The sequence below is a fragment of the Loxodonta africana genome, chromosome 2 (assembly GCF_030014295.1).
Source record: "Loxodonta africana isolate mLoxAfr1 chromosome 2, mLoxAfr1.hap2, whole genome shotgun sequence".
NCBI lineage: Eukaryota > Metazoa > Chordata > Mammalia > Proboscidea > Elephantidae > Loxodonta > Loxodonta africana.
The window spans coordinates 222123931-222144005 of record NC_087343.1 but is presented as its reverse complement, the minus strand read 5'-3'; the positions used below and the strand labels follow the sequence as shown (position 1 = coordinate 222144005).

At 46.7% G+C, this 20075-nt stretch overlaps 1 protein-coding gene across 1 annotated transcript in view; it reads right to left on the bottom strand.

The window, feature by feature from the left end:
- The window catches only part of LOC100654159 (interferon-induced GTP-binding protein Mx1-like), a 36939-nt gene extending 22517 nt beyond the window's left edge, over nucleotides 1-14422 (bottom strand). The window contains exons 1-4 of the mRNA XM_010598660.3: nucleotides 14370-14422; nucleotides 12711-12786; nucleotides 11557-11704; nucleotides 1053-1245 (exon numbers count right to left, since the gene is read on the bottom strand). Of these exons, the coding sequence (XP_010596962.1) occupies nucleotides 1053-1245; nucleotides 11557-11682 (319 nt within the window). The 5' untranslated portion in view covers nucleotides 11683-11704; nucleotides 12711-12786; nucleotides 14370-14422. The remainder of the gene's footprint in view (nucleotides 1-1052; nucleotides 1246-11556; nucleotides 11705-12710; nucleotides 12787-14369) is intronic.
- Nucleotides 14423-20075: the final 5653 nt, after the last annotated feature.

Here is a 20075-nt window from a genome sequence, read left to right as displayed (position 1 = left end):
CAAACTTCCAGGTCGGAGCCTCTGATGCATTCTGCCTGGTGTGGCCCCACAATATGCATCTCGAATACCATCTGTGCTATGTTGAATACTGTTCCCCAAAATCCATGTCTACTTGGAACCTGAGAATGGGATCTTTGGGGAAAAACGCTCTTTGCTGATGTAATTAGTCAAGGTGATGTCACCCTGGAGTTGGTGGGCCCTAGGTCCAGGGACTGCTGTCCTTATAAAGAAAGGGAGAACAGACACCCAGACACAGTGGGGACACGGCCATGTGAAGACAGGAAGATTGGAGTGATGCACCTACAGATCAAGGAACTGGCAACAGAAGGCAGGAAGGGGCAGGAAGGGCAGGAAGGGGCAAGGAAAGTTTCTCCCCTAGATCCTTCAGCGGGAGCACAGACACCTTGAATTGGGACTTCTAGTCTCTAGAACCCTGAGACAATAAATCTGTTGTCTTAAGCCCCCATGTCCAGCACCCACGGGGGAGTCATAGAGGGTCCAGGCAGCTCTTGTTCATGAATGATTGGAAGCCATCACCTCACACTTCCTGCTCATGCCTGCATTGCACCACCAGCTCAGGTGACAAATTGTGGTGGGAAATCCCCAAGCTTATGCCAACATTCCCCCCCGGCCCCCAGTATACACACTCCATTCACATCCAGAGGCCCAGTGTCCAACCTGGCCATCTAACATGGGTCAGATTTGTGCATGAGCAATCCCTTGAACAAGGGACAAGTCCCCCATATTTAGAGCTTCTTTCTAAATCCTCCCTATCTTCCAGGTCAAGGTCCATCTCAGGTGTGACCTCCTCCCAGAGCCCTCACGAGGATTCCACCCTCAGGGCTATTCTTGGCCTTGTAGCTCAAACACATCCCTAACTTGGGCACCAATCTTTGTCCCCCAAGATGGAAGGCAAGCTCTGAGAAGGGCTCGGGAAAGATGCCCACATGCACGTGGTTCTGGGCTGGGGACCAGGAGCACTTATTCAACCTTCCACTACCTGCAAGTCACACACCCCCAGAGAAACATGCTAGGAGAGAGTGAGTTCTTACCGCTGCCCCTGGGCAGGGCGACGCCCGACAGAGCCTCCAGCACTGAGCTCTTCCCGGAGCTCTGGTCCCCGATGACAGCGATGGCGGGCAGTGCTAGGTCCTGCTCCACGCCCAGGGCCCGCAGGGAGTCAATGAGGTCGATGCAGGGGCGCACCTTCTCCTCATACTGGCTGCACAGGTTGTTTGAGGCCCCCTGGGGAAGACAGACTTAAGAACCGTTGTCATGTCTGCCAGTCGTGTTCCATCACATAAATGTGCCTGTTACGGTTTTTATACGGGAGCAAGTCAGCTGCAGTTTTCATCCTCTATAGTGGAGCCCTGGTGGTGCAGTGGTTAAGTGCTTGGCTGCTAACCTAAAACTGGCAATTTTAATCCACCAGACGCTCCTTGGAAACCCTATGAGGCAGCTCTACTCTGTCCTATAGGTTCGCTATGAGTTGTAATTCATCCAACGGGAACGGGTATTTTTTTTTAATGTGGAGCCCTGATGGCACAGTGATTAAGTGCTCAGCTGTGAACCGAGAGTTCAGCGGTTCCAACCCACCAGCTGCACTGCGGGAGAAAGATGTGGCAGTCTGCTTCTGTAAATATTTGCTGCCTTCGAAAACTTGTGAGCAATTCTATGCTGTCCTATAGGGTTGCTGTGAGTCAGAATCAACTCGACAGCAGTGAGTCTGGATTTCTGGGTTTAAGAGAGGTGTCAGAGTCCCTGGGTTGTGCAAACAGTTAAGCGCTCGGTTACTAATGGACACATTGGTGATTTGAGTCCTCCCAGAGGTGCCTCTGAAGAAGGGCCTGGTGATCTACTTCCAATTGATCATAGCCACTGAAAGCCCTATGGAGCACAGTTCTACTGTGACACATGTGGGGTCACCGTGACGTGGGGTTGGCTCAATGGTAACTGGCATAGTGGGCATCAGGTGACTCCCACAGCATTTCTGGGAGCAGGAGATACCAGGTGTGTCTCTGGGAGCTCAGCGACCTGCGACTCTTCATTCCTAACAATGGGACTTGTCAACAGGAAGACCCAGAGAATGAGGAGGGAATGCCATAACAGGAGTCTACCCCCTAAGTGATGGCACCTGAGTCACTAAAAAACATGGGAGGAATTTCCTCTTCCGCTTGACAAGCAGAAAACTGGAAAGAAAATAGATGAGAAAATAGTTTTCTGGCATTGGACAAGAGGCAGTAAAGGACTGTGTTGATGCTGTTGTTAGCTGCTCCACATTGGCCCTCAACTCATGGCAAAATCATTGACAACTTCAGTATTTTCTCCGTTTACCATGATGTTGCTTACTGCTCCAATAAGCAACATCATGATAAACCTCAAATATTGAAAATATTTTCAAATATGGAAAATATTGAAGTTGTCAAGGATTTCATCTTATTTGGATCTACAATCAATACCCCTGGAAGCAGTAGTCAAGAAATCAAACGAGACATTGCATTGGGCAAATCTGCTGCAAAAGGCCTCTTTAAAGTGTTAAAAAGCAAAGATGTCACTTTGAGGACGAAGGCGCATCTAACTCAAGCCACAGTGTTTTCAATCACCTCACATGTATGTGAAAGCTGGAGAATGAATAAAGAAGTCAAGGAACAAGTGATGCCTTTGAATTATGGTGTCGGTGAGGATTACTGAATATATCATAGATTGACAAAAGAACAAATAAATCTGCCTTAGAAGGTATACAGCCAGAATGCTCCTTAGAAGTGAGTATAGTGAGAGGCAGGGCCAAGATGGCAGAATAGACAGGCGCTTCTGGCGAGCCCTTTTACAATAAAAACCCAAAAAAACAAGTGAAACGAGTATATTTATGACAAGCTAGGAGCCCTGAACATCAAAGGCGAGGTTAGAAAACGAACTGAGGGGCCCGGGAGGAAAAGGCTGCTCAGAAGTAGAGAGGAGTTACCAGACCTGAATCACTGGAAGCCCTCAGGCACCATTCCTGGAAGTTGCAGAGGCAGCCTGGTACTAGAGTTCAGCCGCAGTTTCCTCAGGTAGAAGCAGCCAGCTGCACAGCCTACTCACACCTCTGGAACCAGAGAAGGCTGGTGCTGCCTGCAAAAGCTAAGTATTTCCGTGTATTTTACCGTGTTCCCCGCCCCCAAGCCGGCTTCAGCAGCTTTTGATTTTCCTGGGCCTGAGAGCCTTCCTCCAGGGCCTGAGAGCCTTCCTCCAGGCCCTGGAGAAGGAATAAATTCACAATTGGGGGAAAAGATAATTTGCCAGGTACACTAACCGGGGGAGCTCAGGAGAGAAGTGGCTCCTGTCCAGGCATAAACAGTCTGTGGACTTTGAGTAACTTTCCTCTCTGCATGCACCTGTGTGGGCCTATTTCAGGAGAATAGGCCCTTGTTGGCAGACTACAACTGTTTCAGCTGTGTGGTGGAGAGGTGGGTGTAGGATGTTTAACACCATTTTGCCTAATAAACAGGGTCCTCACCTACCTACATCAGGGCCCTAAGGACTGGTGGCTCCACTCAGGTCACCCAACCCGCAAACGGGGTCCAAGGATAACTGGTACCTCCCAGTCCTTACAACCAAAAACACTGGGTGCCCGTGGTCCATCTGCAGAACCCACCCACCTGTGAGCTCTAGGGAACAGGGACACACTTTCTTCAGAGACACTTGGGGGATGAGTCTTGGCCCTCTGCCTTGTTCAGAGCATGACCCCTTGCTGCAACCAGACACTGGTACCTACATCAATCACCCCTGCCTCTCTAAGACTAGGACAGAGCCTGTACCCACACTTGATGATCAGCTACCTGGACACCTGAGCTGAATTCATACCAGAAAAGTGAATGGACTCCTAGACTGATATACCTGATAACAGCTCTAGCCATCTGGAGACAGGACATCAGAGCTTCAAAGGCAAAAATAATCAAGCTAGCTCACTCAAGCAACCCATATGGGCATATCAAAACAAAACAAAGCAAGAAACTATGACACAGTAAGCAAACATAAAATAAATTAATACAATAATTTATAGATGGCTCAGAGATGACAGTCAATATCAAGTCACATAGAGAAACAGACCATGACTGCCTCAACAAGCTCTCAAAACAAAGAATCAAGGGATCTTCTAGATGAAAGCGCCTTTCTGGAATTACCGGAGGCAGAATACATAAGATTAATATACAGAACCCTTCAAGACATCAGGAAGAAAATTAGGCAATATGCAGAACGAGCCAAGGAACACACAGATAAAGAAGTAGAAGAACTTAAAAAAGGTTATTCAGGAACATAACAAAAAAATTAATAAGCCGGTAAAATCCATAGACAGCAATCAGAAATTCAGAAGATTAACAATAAAATTACAGAATTAGACAACTCAATAGAAAGTCAGAGGAGCAGCGTGAGCAAGCAGAAGCCAGAATTTGTGAACGTGAAGATAAAGCACTTGGCACCAATATATTTGAAGAAAAATCAGATAAAAGAATTAAAAAAAAAATGAAGAAACCTTAAGAATCATGTGGGACTCTATCAAGAGAAATAACCTACGAGTGACTGGAGTTCCAAAACAGGGAAGGATAACAGAAAATACAGAGAGAATTCTTGAAGATTTGTTGGCAGAAAACTTCCCTGATATCATGAAAGATGAGAAGATATCTATCGAAGATGCTCATTGAACTCCACATAAGGCAGATCTTAAAAGAAAGTCACCAAGAGATATTATAATCAAACTTGCCAAAACCAAAGATAACGAGAGGATTTAAAGAGCAGTGAGGGATAAATGAAAAGTCACCTACAAATGAGAGTCGATAAGAATAAGCCTGGACTACTCAGCAGAAACCATGCAGGCAAGAAGGCAATAGGATGACTTATATAAAAAATTGAAGGAAAAAAATTGCCAGCCGAGAATCATATATCCAACAAAACTGTCTCTCAAATATGAAGGTGAAATTAGGACATTTCCAGATAAACAGAAGTTTAGGGAATTCATAAAAACCAAACCAAAACTACAAGAAATACTAAAGGGAGTTCTTTGGTTAGAAAATCAATAATATCAGGTATCAACCCAAGACTAGAACACTGGACAGAGCAATCAGATGTCAACCCAGACGGGGAAATCACAAAAATAAATCAAGATTAAAAAAAAGGTCAAAACAGGGAAACAGCGATATTATTATGTAAAAGAAGACAACATTAAAATAATAAACAGGGACTAAGAAATGTAGTCATAGGTCTTCTACACGGAGAGTAAGACAAGGGGATACAAAGAAATAAAAGTTAGGTTTAAATTTAGAAAAAAATAGGGGTAAATAATAAGGTAACCACAAATGAGACAAACTATCCTACACATGAAAATAAAATACAAGAAAAAAATAGAGACTCAGCGGAAACAAAATCAACAACAATGAATATGAGGAAAAGACAATAATCTACTCAGCACAAAAAGTAAGTGGGAAAAAGCAACTGTCAGCAACACACAAAAAAGACATCAAAATGACAGCACCAAATTCATACCTATCCATAATTATGCCGAATGTAAATGGCCTAAATGCACCAACAAAGAGAGAGAGTGGAAGAATGGATTAAAAAACATGATCTGTCTATATGCTGCCTATAAGAAACACACCTTAGACTTAGAGACACAAACAAACTAAAACTCAAAGGATGGAAAAACATATATCAAGCAAACAACAATCAAAAAAGCCCAGGAGTGGCAATATTAATTTTTGACAAAATAGGCTTTAAAGTTAAATCCACCACAAAGGATAAGGAAGGACACTATATAATGATTAAAGGGACAATATACCAGGAGGATATAACCATATTAAATATTTATGCACCCAATGACAGGGCTGCAAGATACATAAAACAAACTCTATCACCATTGAAAAGTGAGATAGACAGCTCCACAATATTAGTAGGAGACTTCAACATACCACTTTCAGTGAAGGACAGAATACCCAGAAAGAAGCTCAATAAAGACACCTAAGATCTAAATGCCACAATCAACCAACTTGGCCTCATAGACATATACAGAACACTCCACCCCACAGCAGCCAAGTATACTTTTTTTTCTAGTGCACATAGAACATTCTCTAGAATAGACCACATATTAGGTCATAAAGCAAGCCTTAGCAGAATCCAAAACACTGACCTATTGCAAAGCATCTTCTCTGACCATAAAGACATAAAAGTAGAGATCAGTAACAGAAAAAGCAGGGAACAGAAATCAAACACTTGGAAACTGAACAATACCCTGCTCAAAAAAGACTGCATTATAGAAGACATTAAGGATGGAATAAAGAAATTTATAGAATCCAATGAGAATGAAAACACTTCCTATCAGAACCTCTGGGACACAGCAAAGGCAGTGCTCAGAGGTCAACTTATATCAATAAATCCACACATCCCAAAAGAAGAAAGGGCCAAAATCAAAGAGCTATCCCTACAACTTGAACAAATAGAGAGACACAAAAGAAACCCACAGGCACCAGAAGAAAACAAATAATAAAAATTAGGCCAGAAATAAATGAAGTAGAAAACAGAAAAACATTTGAAAGAATTGAAAAGACCAAAAGCTAGCTCTTTGAAAAAATCGACCAAATTGATAAGCCATTGGCCAAACTGACAAAAGAAAAACAGGAGAGGAAGCAAATAACCCGAATAAGAAATGAGATGGGTGATGTTACAACAGACCCAACTGAAATTAAAAGAATCATATCAGATTACTATGAAAAACAATACTCAAACAAATTTGAAAACCTAGAAGAAATGGATGAATTCCTAGAAATACACTACCTACCTAAACTAACACAAACAGAGATAGAACAACTAAATAGACCCATAACAAAAGAAGAGATTGAAAAAGTATTCCAAAAACTCCCAACAAAAAAAAAGCCCTGGCCCTGACGGCTTCACTGCAGAGTTCTATCAAACTTTCAGAGAAGAGTTAACACCACTACTACTAAAGGTATTTCAGAGCATAGAAAAAGACAGAATATTCCCAAACTCATTCTATGAAACCAGCATATCCCTGATACCAAAACCAGGTAAGGACACCACAGAAAAAGAAAATTACAGACCTATATCCCTCACGAACTTAGATGCAAAAATCCTCAACAAAATTCAGGCCAATAGAATTCAACAATATATCAAAAAAATAATTCACCATGACCAAGTGGGGTTCATACCGGCTATGCAGGGATGGTTCAACATTAGAAAAACAATTAATGTAATCCATCATATAAATAAAACAAAAAACAAGAATCACATGATTTTATTAATTGATGCAGAAAAGGCATTTGAGAAAATTCAAAACCCATTCATGATAAAAACTCTCAGCAGAATAGGAATAGAAGGAAAATTCTTCAACATAATAAAGAGCATCTATACAAAGCCAAGAGCCAGCATCATCCTAAATGGAAAGAGCCTGAAAGCATTCCCCTTGAGATCGGGAACCAGACAAGGATGCCCTTTATCACCACTCTTATTCGACATTGTGCTGGAGGTCCTAGCCAGAGCAATTAGGCTAGATAAAGAAATAAAGGGCATCCAGATTGGCAAGGAAGAAGTAAAAGTATCTCTATTTGCAGATGACATGATCTTATACACAGAAAACCCTAAGGAATCCTCAAGAAAACTACTGGAACTAATAGAAGAGTTCCGCAGAGGATCAGGATATAAGATAAACATACAAAAATCAGTTGGATTCCTCTACACCAACAAAAAGAACATTGAAAAGGCAATCACCACATCAATGTCATTTACAGTAGCCCCTAAGAAGATAAAATACTTAGGAATAAATCTTATCAGAGATGTAAAAGACTTACACAAAGAAAACTACAAAACACTTCAGCAAGAAACCAAAACAGACCTAAATAAGTGGAAAAACATACCTTGCTCATGGATAGGAGGGCTTAACATTGTGAAAATGTCTATTCTACCAAAAGCGATCTATAGATTTAACGCAATTCCAATCCAAATTTCAACGACATTTTTTTAATGAGATGGAGAAACAAATCACCAACTTCATTTGGAAGGGAAAGAGGCCCCAGATAAGTAAAGCTTCGCTGAAAAAGAAGAACAAAGTGGGAGGTCTTATTGTACCTGATTTTAGAACCTATTTTACCACCACAGTAGTCAAAACAGCCTGGTACTGGTACAACAGATACATAGACCAATGGAACAAAACTGAGAATCCAGAGATAAATCCATCCACATATGAGCGGTTAATATTTGACAAACGCCCAAAACCAGCTAAACCAGGAAAAGACGGTCTTTTTAACAAATGCTGCTGGCATAACTGGATAACCATCTGCAAAAAAATGAAACAAGACCCATACCTCACACCATGCACAAAAATGAACTCAAAATGGATCAAAGGCCTAAATATAAAATCTAAAATGATAAAGATTATGGAAGAAAAAATAGGGACAATGTTACAAGCCCTAATACATGGCATAAACAGCATATAAAACATTGCTAACAATGCAGAAGAAAAAGAAGATAACTGGGAGCTCCTAAAAATCAAATACCTATGGTCATCCAAAGACTTCAAAAGAGTAAAAGATTTCCCACAGACTGGGAAAAAGTTTTTAGCTATGACATTTCCGATCAGCGCCTGATCTCTAAAATCTACATGATACTGCAAAAACTGAACTACAAAAAGACAAATAACCCAATTAAAAAATGGGCAAAGGATATGAACAGACACTTCACTAAAGAAGACACTCAGGCAGCTACCAGATTCATGAGAAAATGCTCATGATCATTAGGCATTAGTGAAATGCAAATCAAAACTACAGTGAGATTCCATCTCACTCCAACAAGGCTGGCATTAATCCAAATAACACACAATAATAAACGTTGGAGAGGTTGTGGAGAGACTGGAACACTTATACAGTGCTGGTGGGAATGTAAAATGGTACAACCACTTTGGAAATCAATTTGGCGCTTCCTTAAAAAGCTGGAAATAGAACTATCATACAATCCAGCAATCCCACTCCTTCGAATACATTCTAGAGAAATAAGAGCCTTTATGCAAACAGATATATGCACACCCACGTTCACTGCTGCGCTGTTTACAATAGCAAAAAGATGGAAGCAACCAAGGTGCCCATCAATGGAGGAAAGGATAAAAAAAATTATGGTATATTCACACAGTGGAATACTAGGCATTGATAAAGAACAGTGATCAATCTGTGAAACATTTCATAACATGGAGGAATCTGGAAGGCATTATGCTAAGTGAAATTAGTCAGTTGCAAAAGGGCAAATATTGTATAAGACCACTATTATAAGAACTCAAGAAATAGTTTAAACAGAGAAGAAAATATTCTTTGATGGTTATGAGAAGGGGGAGGGAGGGAGGAAGCGAATGAGGGAGAGAGGGAGGAAGAAGGGTATTCACTAATAAGATAGTAGATAAAAACTACTTTAGGTGAAGGGAAATACAACACACAATATAGGTAAGGTCAGCACAACTGGACTAAACCAACAGCAAAGAAGTTTACTGAATAATCTGAATGCTTTGAAGGCCAGCGTAGCAGGGGCGGAGGTTTGGGGACCATGGTTTCAGGGGACATCTAAGTCAATCTGCAAAATAAAATCTATTAAGAAAACATTCTGCATCCCACTTTGGAGAGCGGTGTCTGGGGTCTTAAACACTAGCAAGCAGCCATCTAAGATGCATTAATTGGTCTCAACCCACCTGGACCAAAGGCGAATGAAGAACACCAAGGTCACATGATAACTATGAGCCCGAGACAGAAAGGGCCACATAAACTAGAGACTTATATCATCCTGAGACCAGAAGAACTAGATGGTGCCCGGCTACCACTCATGACTGCCCTGACAGGGAACACAACAGAGAACCCCTGAGGGAGCAGGAGAGTAGTGGGATGCAGACCCCAAATTCTCTAAAAAGACCATACTTAATGGTCTGAATGAGACTAGAAGGACCCTGGTGTCATGCCCCCCAGACCTTCTGTTAGCCCAAGACAGGAACTATCCCCAAAGCCAACTCTTCAGACAGGGATTGGACTGGACAATGGGATAGAAAAAGATGCTGGTGAAGAATGAGCTTCTTGGATCAAGTAGACACTTGAGACTATGTTGGCATCTCCTATGTAGAGGGGAGGTGAGAGGGCAGAGGGGGTTAGAAGCTGGCGGAATGGACACGAAAAGAGAGAGTGGAGGGAAGCAGAGGGCTGTCTTATTGGGGGAGAGCAATTAGGGATATATATTAAGGTGTATATAAATTTTTGTATAAGAGACTGACTTGATTTGTAAACTTTCACTTAAAGCACATTAAAAAAATAAAAAATAAAAAAAGAAGTGGGTATAGTGAGACTTTGTCTCACTTGCTTTGGACACGTTAACAGGAGGGACCAGCCCCTGGAGAAGGACATCACGGTTGGTAAAGTAGAAGGTCAGCGAAAAAGAGGAAGACCATTAATGAGATGGACTCACACAGTAGCTGCAACAATGGGCTGGCAACATAGCAATGGTTGTGAGGATGGTATGGCGACAGGTAGCGTTTTGTTGGCTTGTACATAGTGTGCTATGAGTCACAACCAACCTGGTGGCACCTAAAACAACAACAAGGGCTACCTGTATCTGGAAGAGGAATTGCTGGGTCACAAGATGTATCTCTGCTCGACGTGACTGGAAAAGGGCCTAAGCAGGTGAAGCACTTTTCACAGCACCTTCAGGGTGCATGCTCCTGTGGCCGCTCACCCAGCAGGCACAGACAGGACACAGGAGGGAAGGCATGGAAACGGAAAGTTATGCTGGTGGCGGGGAAAGATGGGTGGGCCTGTATGTTCTCCTGTGCCCTTCAACACGGTTTTTAATACTATGTAAAATACTGTTGAACATTATTTACGAAATTGGAGCCACCCTGAAAGGGACTACCCATCCATGGTTTAAAAATACACAACAGCAGTCAACTGAGCTCTTCCTGCCTGCCCGCTGTCACCTGCATTCAATCGGCGCCACAGCCACGTGACGTTAACACTGTCACGCTCCCCACGGAGAGACAGAAACCAGGCTTTCAGAAAGGCAAAAACAGACATCCAAGCGTACACAGCGGGCTGTGCCAGCATTGGGACCTAATTCAGCTCAGACTGATTCCGGAGCCTGCGTTTGGTTCCCACAAAAAGTATGGCTTGATTCTGGGAGCAAAGACAGCATGTGGCTCCCTGTGGAGGTGTTGTCATGACGCTACCTCAGAGGGTTTGTAGCTGGAGAAGGGACCAGGCCTGGGGCAGGCGATAACTCCAGGCTCAGGGGCCCAGCGTTCAGGCCAATTCCTACAGGAGCCAATCAGCGCCTCGCCTGGGTCCCCAGACCTGAATGGTACCCCGGCCAGAGTCAGCTATGGCAGAACGTCTGCATTTGGCTACAGTGGGCCCAGGGAGAGGCAGCAGAGAATTCTCGTCCTGCCTGGGGAAGAAGAGCCCAGCAGGCACCACGGGCAGCAGCGTCGTTGCTGATACAATGGGCACAGCTCAGGTCAGAATGCACAGAGAGCTTCAGACAACAGCTTACCCAGTCCTGCTTCTTCTCTGACATGTACGTATCATTTGCCATATTGGCATCTCCGTTTAGTAACGGAAGACGGTTGGTTGTAGCAGCTGAATCGGGTGTTGCTTTTTCTGCTTTAGAACGCACCATCTTCTTCCTTTGTCAATGAAGCCTGAAATCAAGCAGATCAATATGAACAAAAACCAAAAGCTTGGTAATATCTACTCGTGGAACCACACCCATCACTAGAAGGGAAGCTCCTTGAGGGAAGGGACTTGGACAACTTTATTCACAGTGAGGTCCCCAGAGCCTAGAAGAGTGCCTGGAATACAGTGTCAGCTCAGTAACTGTCTATCAATGGAGAAATTAAAGGAAGGTTCCAGAAGAAGCAAACGTGAAATGAAGAAAAATCCTACATCTCAGCTCAGTCGTGTTCAAGAATACCCTTCCATACCCCAAAAGGTTTTGAAAAAATGGTATTTTATGTCACAATTTTAGGCTGAAGGTGAAATTTTTTTTCACAATATATTTAAATAGTTGTAACGATAGAACTCCATATGTATTTAAACAAAATTACATTTAAAATTAAACTGTTATAAATCTCTTTCAAGTGTAGCCAAGGGAATCTAAGTACCATGGTAATTCGATACCCAAATCTTTAGTTAAAAAAAAATATGAAATCTTAGTCTCTTACACTGTTCCTTTGATCCTTGAATTCATATTTTCATTCCATTTCCCCCATACAACTCTATCCTAATCCTATCCATTTGTTTTGGAAAGCATTTAACTGACCCCTTTACCATACTTGTCTGCACTGGAGAAAATACACATGTATGTACGCGAAGGAGTCTCTGGGTGATGCAAACAGTTAACATACTAGGCTGCTAACTGAAAGGTTAGAGGTTCAAATCCACCCAGAAGTGCCTGAGAAGAAAGGCCTGGCCATCTACTTTCTTAAAAATCAGCCACTGAAAACCTAGGGAAAGCAGCTCTACTCTGACACACATGGGGTCCACTCGACAGCAACTGGTTTCTATGTATTAGAAATTCATTTTTTAATTTTTCTGGGACCAAAAGAGTACAAAAAAAAATAAATGTTAAATTTTCAGCATCTAACAAACCTAGATAAAAGTAAATGAAAACGATTAATCTTATAAAATAACAAAGCACTAACTTACTTCCAGCAGGAGGTTCCTTTTATTTGAAGAGGTAACGTTGCACCGAGGAAAATGGAGAAATGTTCTCTGACACCTCCTTGAAATCATGCAAAATATACAAATTAGACCAAATGCGGGGGGGGGGGCGGGGAATAAATGAGAGTACTCCCCAAGTTCATTCCCACTGCTTTCAGTAGTGCCGAGGCACCCTTCCAGCGGTGATGCGTTGAAGCCATGCGTATTTCCCCAGAATCCTTCCCATAAGCCTTGAATATTTTAATTATAAGATGCATGCCTAATGCTCAGAGCCTTGCTGTACGTTCAGCGCAAGGATCAACAGTTAGTACCCATGCTCTGTTTGCTTCTCCTCAGGGCACCCTCCCCGTGAGCCACACAATCCTTGTCCATAGGGGAAGGCTGAAGACCCAAGGTTGTTAGATGGATAGATGGATGGATGGATAGATCCATAGTCATAGTGCCTGCAGCCCCACTCTGCAACTCCCTCTTTCTCCTGAACGTGCTTTTACCTTCCCAAACCCACTGGCATTACAATTTTTTTTATAATTAAAAGGGCCGAACATCTTGTTCTTAGACCAAATGGTTGTAAACCCCAGGGACCACACCCAGTGTGAAGTGGGTGCGTGGGCGGGGCAGGAGGGCCCGGTCCACAGCTGGGGAGGGGCCTTGGGTGAGCCAAAGCAGAAAGCTGAGATGACATCTTAGGAGCTGGCTGAGGCTGACAACTAGTGGTTAGCGTCATTTGACACTGCTTCCGGTAAAAACTTGATTCAAAATTTGGCTAAATCATTCTATGAATTCCATACTCACCGCTAAGCCATCACCCAGGGCGGTGGTCGGGGGCGGCGGGCATGGGTGCAGGGCTTAGCAGCTGCCTGGGATCCTTCCATAAACTCCCAAGGACGGTCGTGCCTCTCTTCCTCCCTCACAACCACACCACGTCATCCTCTTAAGCTACTATGAAGATTGGGAATGGGACTCCCCCAGTACCCTCCCACTCGCTCTGTGGAGGGAGCCCATGGGAACGCGGTAGCCCTCGGCCATTGCGAGCGGAGGCTCTTCTGCGCATGCCCGGTCTGTCTCCAAAGGACCCTTTTTCGCGAAGGGTGGCTCTGTCACCCAGCGCATTCTTGACGGACCCTCCGCTCGACCCTCCCCTGATTCAGCAGGATCTGTGCAGACCCCTGGAACGTGCGCCTCCAAGTAGCCGCCTAAAGCTGACTTTTGCAGTTCGCACTCGCTTGCAGGCATGGACACCCTGATAAAGCGCTGGCCTGCGTTTGCAGCAATGGGTTCGAAACTTTCTCACAGCCCCCCCCCCACCTTAACCCGAGTCCCCTGGACACCCCCTCCTGACCCTCCATCCCCTCCACCTTCTGCTCCGCCCCCCCCCCTCCGCCACCAAATAAAAACCTCCTATTCCAGGGCTGTTTTTAATGGGGCTTCAGCGCCCTCAGCACGCTGTTGGTCAGAAACAGAAGCAAGCGCAGTCCGAGCCCCCGTCATCACTGCTGTCGTTATTATTAGTACTATTACTAGCGCCCCTCCCCGCAATGTCCGCACTCCCGAGCGCTCGGCTTCCCAGTCCCGGGGCCGAACGCCCCTTCCCGCGGTACCCACTCCCGGGCTGGAGATCAACGGACCCCAGAGCGCGACACTCACCGGTCTCCGCGCAGGTCACCAGGCTCCAGGTCCGGGGGCTGGTGGCTTTAAGCCCCGCCTGGCGCCGCCCCCAGACGCGGGGAACGAAGCTCAGCGGCCAAGGGGCCTAGGCGCTGCGAGATGCGCACCGTTCACAGGCAGCAGAAAGAAAACCCAGGCGCGGAAAGTCAGAGCGCAGGGGGCGGGGCGCTTGCGCAATCTCAGCCCAGCACCTAGTGGGAGTAAGACAGGTTCTCAAAGTGGGGACCCGGACCAGAAGCCTCAGCATCTCTGGGAATTGGGGGAAATGCAGAATTTTGGGCCCCACCTCCAACCTGCTGAATCAGAAGCTCTGGGGCGGGCCCAGCCAGCTCTGTTCAACAAGCTCCGTGGATGATTGAGGTGCGCAGGGACCGCCGCTCCAGCAGCTAAACGGATAAACAAATTAAGGTGCGTACACACAATGGAATACTACGCAATGATAAAGGAAGACGATCAAGAACAAAGATGAATCTGGGAAACATTCACAACGTGGGTGATTTTGGAGCCCATTATGCTGAGTGAAATGAGTCAGTCACTAAAGGGCAAATATTGTATGACACCACTATTATTAGAACTCAAGAAAAAAACCTTCTTTGATGTTCCTGGACAATGTAGCTCCCCTGGGCTCTCCTCCCACGCCTGGGCCACAGCGGTTCCGGGCACCCTCCATCCTGAGCTCAGGATGCCGCTGTGGCATCTGAGTCTGATGGCTGTTACGGAGAGTGGGGATGCGTCCACCTCCTTGACCAGCTGTCACCTCCATGAAGGTCTTAGCAAGCTTGTATTCTTCCAGTGCCCACTCGGTGCCCATCACACATACGGTAGGTGCTCGTTAACCATGGGCCTGCCTGCCTGTGGCTCCCATGGTGGCAGAGCCTGGTCTCACCTTCCTGGCGTTCTTCCTCTCTTTCTTTTCTTTCTTTCTTTTTTAATTTTTATTGTGCTTTAAGTGAAAGTTGACAAATCAAGTCAGCATCTCACACAAAAACTTATATAAAAAAAAACACCTTGCTATATACTCCCATTTGCTCTCCCCCTGAGACACCCTAATCCCTCCCTCCGCTCTCTCTTTTCTTGTCTATTCCACCAGCTTCTAACCCCTCTACCCTCTCATCTCCCCTCCAGACAGGAGATGCCAACATAGTCTCAAGTGTCTACTTGATCCAAGAACATAGTCTCAAGTGTCTACTTGATCCAAAAAGCTCACTTCTCACCAGCATCCCTCTCCATCCCATTGTCCAGTCCAATCCCTGTCTGAAGAGTTAGCTTTGGGAATGGTTCCTGTCCTGGGCTAACAGAAGGTCTGAGGGCCATGACGACCGGGGTCCTTCTAGTCTTAGACCATTAAGTGTGGTCTTTTTATGAGAATTTGGGGTTTGCATCCCACTGCCCTCCTGCTCCCTCAGGGGTTCTCTGTTGTGTTCCATTTCAGGGCAGCCATCGGTTGTAGTACGGCACCATCTAGTTCTTCTGGTCTCAGGCCGATGTAGTCTATGGTTTATGTGCTCCTTTCTGTCTGTTGGGCTCATAATTACCTTGTGTCCTTGGTGTTCTTCATTCTCCTTTGATCCAGGTGGGTTGAGACCCATGGATGCATCTTAGATGGCCACTTGCAAGCATTTAAGACCCCAGACGCCACTCTCCAAAGTGGGATGCACAATGTTTTCTTAATAGATTTTATTATGCCAATTGACTTAGATGTCCCCTGAAACCATGGTCCCCAAACCGCCACCCCTGCTACTCTGGCCTTCGAGGCATTCAGTTTATTCAGGAAACTTCTTTGCTTTTGGTTTAGTCCAGTTGTGCTGACCTCGCCTGTATTGTGTGTTGTCTTTCCCTTCACCGAAAGTAGTTCTCATCTATTGTCGAATTAGTGAATACCCCTCTCCCACCCTCCCTCCCACCCCCCTCTCATAACCATCAAAGAATATTTTCTTTTCAGCTTAAACTATTTCTCCAGTTCTTATAATAGTGGTCTTGTTCAATATTTGTCCTTTTGCAACTGACTAATTTCACTCAGCATAATGCCTTCCAGATTCCTCCATGTTATGAAATGTTTCACAGATCCCTCACTGTTCTTTATCAATGCGTAGTATTCCATTGTGTGAATATGCCATAATTTATTTATCCATTCATCCGTTGATGGGCACCTTGGTTGCTTCCATCTTTTGGCTATTGTAAACAGTGCAGCAGTGAACATGGGTGTGCTATGTCTGTTCATGTAAAGGCTCTTATTTCTCTAGGATATATTCCAAGGAGTGGGATTGCTGGATCATATGGTATTTCTATTTCTAGCTTTTAAGAAAGCTCCAAGTTGATTTCCAAAGTGGTTGTACCATTTGACATTCCCACCAGCAGTGTATAAGTGTTCCAATCTCTCCACAACCTCTCCAACATTTATTATTGTGTGTTATTTGGATTAACGCCAGCCTTGTTGGAATAAGATGGAATCTCATTGTAGTTTTGATTTGCATTTCTCTAATGTATCTGTTAGCTACCTCAATGTGTTTTTTAGTGAAGTGTCTGTTCATATCCTTTGCCCATTTTTTAATTGGGTTATTTATCTTTTTGTAGTTGAGTTTTCACAGTATCATGCAGATTTTAGAAATCAGGCGCTGATCGGAAATGTCATAGCCAAAAACTTTTTCCCAGTCTGTAGGTAATCTTTTTACTCTTTTGGTGAAGTCTTTGTATGAGCACAGGTGTTTGATTTTTAGGAGCTCCTAGTTATGTGAGTTTTTTAGTTTTGAGTTATCTAGTTTTTCTTCTACATTCTTTATACTGTTTTGTATACTGTTTATGCCGTGTATTACGGCTCCTAACATTGTCCTTATTTTTTCTTCCTTGATCTTTATCGTTTTAGATTTTATATTTAGGTCTTTGATCCATTTTGAGTTCATTTTTGTGCATGGTGTGAGGTATGGGTCTTGTTTCATTTTTTTTGCAGACGGATATCCAGTTATGCCAACAGCATTTGTTAAAAAGACTGTCTTTTCCCCATTTAACTGACTGGGGGCCTTTGTCAAGTATCAACGGCTCATATGTGGATGGCTTTATGTCTGAATTCTTAATGCTGTTCCATTGGTCTATGTATCTCTTGTTGTACCAGTACCAGGCTGTTTTGACTACTGTGGCAGTATAATAGGTTCTAAAATCAGGTAGAGTGAGGCCTCCCACTTTTTCTTTTTCAGTAATGCTTTACTTATCCGGGGCCTCTTTCCCTTCCATATGAAGTTGGTGATTTGTTTCTCCATCTCATTAAAAAATGTCATTGGAATTGCACTAAATCTATAGATCACTTTTGGTAGAATAGACAATTTTATAATGTTAAGTCTTCCTATCCATGAGCAAGGTATGTTTTTCCACTTATGTAGGTCTCCTTTGGTTTCTTGCAGAACTCCCTCCGTTTCTATATGTGGCAAAACACAGCATCCAGAGGAGAAGCAGATTAGGGGCCCAACAATCTCACTGGCTCTCAGCCCTGTTGTCTGCCTGGTCATCATTTGGGGTCTCCAGCCTGTAGGGGTCCTCCCCCAGCCCTTCACACCCCGGTGGCCTGGGCTGGCCTGGGCTGGCTTTTCCCTGATAGCTGATCCAATGTTCATGGAGTGCTATGCCAGCAACTGTGGGGTGGGCTCCCCACTGCAAGCCCAGCCTCCTCTGAATGGGTGTGTCCTCTTCAACACCTATAGGAATATGACTCTGCAAGGGGGGGCTGCCTTCAGGGGGAGAGGGGTGAGAGGGAGTTATCCCAAACTGCCCAGCCTAGTGTACCAATGCTGGCCTGCGCCTGGTGCACCTCTCTCTGCTCCCTTCCTTTTCCGGCATTTAGCACCCTCCTCACTTCATGTATTGCCAGCTGGGGCCGCTCCCCTCCCCTGGCGCCTGCAGCCAGGATTTCTTCTGGGAATGTAGTCAGCCCTGTGCATTGTCGCCATTGGCCCATCCACCCACCAGCTGCACCTGGTCCTCCAGGTCCGTGGAGGTGCTTCCCTGACAATCCATGCCCCATACACTAGGGGTGTCACTAGGGTTGGTGTCTGTCACCCAGTGTGGTAACTCATGGTGTCACCCCTCATGAGCGGGGCTGTGCTGGGTGATGGGGGATGGGTTGTGGTGAGGAGCTACTGTGCTGGGTGATGGGCGACACCAACCCTAGTGGCGCCACTGCCTCGCCAGACCCTCCCCCTGTGGAACCTGGCTGCCTGCCTCAGCCGCCGCTGCCGGGGACCCTGGGATCATTTCGGTGACACCCCCTGTGACAGTGTCAAGCGTGCCGTAACCCTGCACCCTCTTGTACTCGGGATCTGGCAGAGTTTAATAAATGTTTCTCGAATGAACAAATGAATAAATAGATGGGTGGGTGCGTGGACAGTGAGCCCAGGAGGCTGAGTCTGGCACTGCAGGCCTGGTTCTCCTGTGACCTCTGGAGGGCTACCCTGAGCCCTTGGTTTTCTCCACAGCCCCCTCCCCGCCTCTCGCCCGCCTTCCCTGCAGGTCCATTCAGCAGTCAGTTTCGGTTTCGGTTTCTTTTCTCCTCCAGGGCTCAGAGAAAGGGAAGTCTAGGTGCGCAGACTGGATTCCGGAGCCCGAGGGCGGGGAGGAGGCAGCGGTGCGGTGAGGGGCGGGCACTGCCGGAAAGGGACGAGAGAGGGCGGTGCAGGGACAGAGGGGCGGTGGGTGCCGGGGGAGGGGACACTGACTGGGGGAGGGGCGCTGCTCGGAGGCGGGGCCGAGAGGGGGAGGTGCCGAGAGGAGGGACCGGTGTCCGGAGAGGTGGGCAGTGCCAGGAGACGGGTGGTGGGGGACGAGGGGACGGTGTCCGAAGAGGTGGACTGTGTTCGGAGGGGTGGGCTGTGTCCGGAGAGGGGGACATTGCCAGGAGAGGGGACGGTGCCGGGGGAGGGTTAGGTGCTTGGACAGGGGGCGGTGTCCGGCGGGGTGGGCGGTGCCCGGCGGGGTGGGGGTGCCCTGAGCAGGGGCGGTGTCCGGCGGGATCCGGCGGTGTCCGGCAGGGTGGGCGGTATCCGGCGGGATCCGGCGGTGTCCGGCGGGGTGGGCGGTGTCCGGCGGAGAGGGCGGGGTCAGGAGGGGTGGGCGGTGCACTGAGCAGGGGGCGGTGTCCGGCGGGATTCGGCAGTGTCCGGGGAGGTGGGCGGTGTCCGGCGTGGGGGGCGGTGCCCTGTGCAGGGGGCTGTGTCTGGCGGGGTGGGCGGTGCCCTGAGCAAGGGGAGGTGTCCAGCGGGGTGGGCGGTGCCCGGCGGGGTGGGCCGTGTCCGACGGGTGGGCGGTGTCCTGAGCAGGGGGCGGTGTCCGGCGGGGTGGGCGGTGTCCGGCGGGGTGGGCAGTGCCTGGCTGCGTGGGCGGGGCCTGACGGGGGCGGTGCCCTGAGCAGGGGGCGGGGGCCGGGGTGGGAGGTGCCCGGGTGGGCGGTGCCCGGGGGTGGCCGGGGTCCGGGGTGGGCGGAGTCCGGCGAGGTGGGCGGTGCCCTGAGCAGGGGGCGGGGGCCGGGGTGGGAGGTGCCCGGGTGGGCGGTGCTCCGACCCACGGCAAACCGGGAGGAGGAGGGTCAGGCGGTGTTTAGAAGAGGCCCAGGATCCCGCCCTACTGGCGCTGCGCTCTGCTGTCGCGCTGTGTTTCGGATGTCGGTCCGTCCGGATACGATCCTGCCGGTGACCAGCGGGC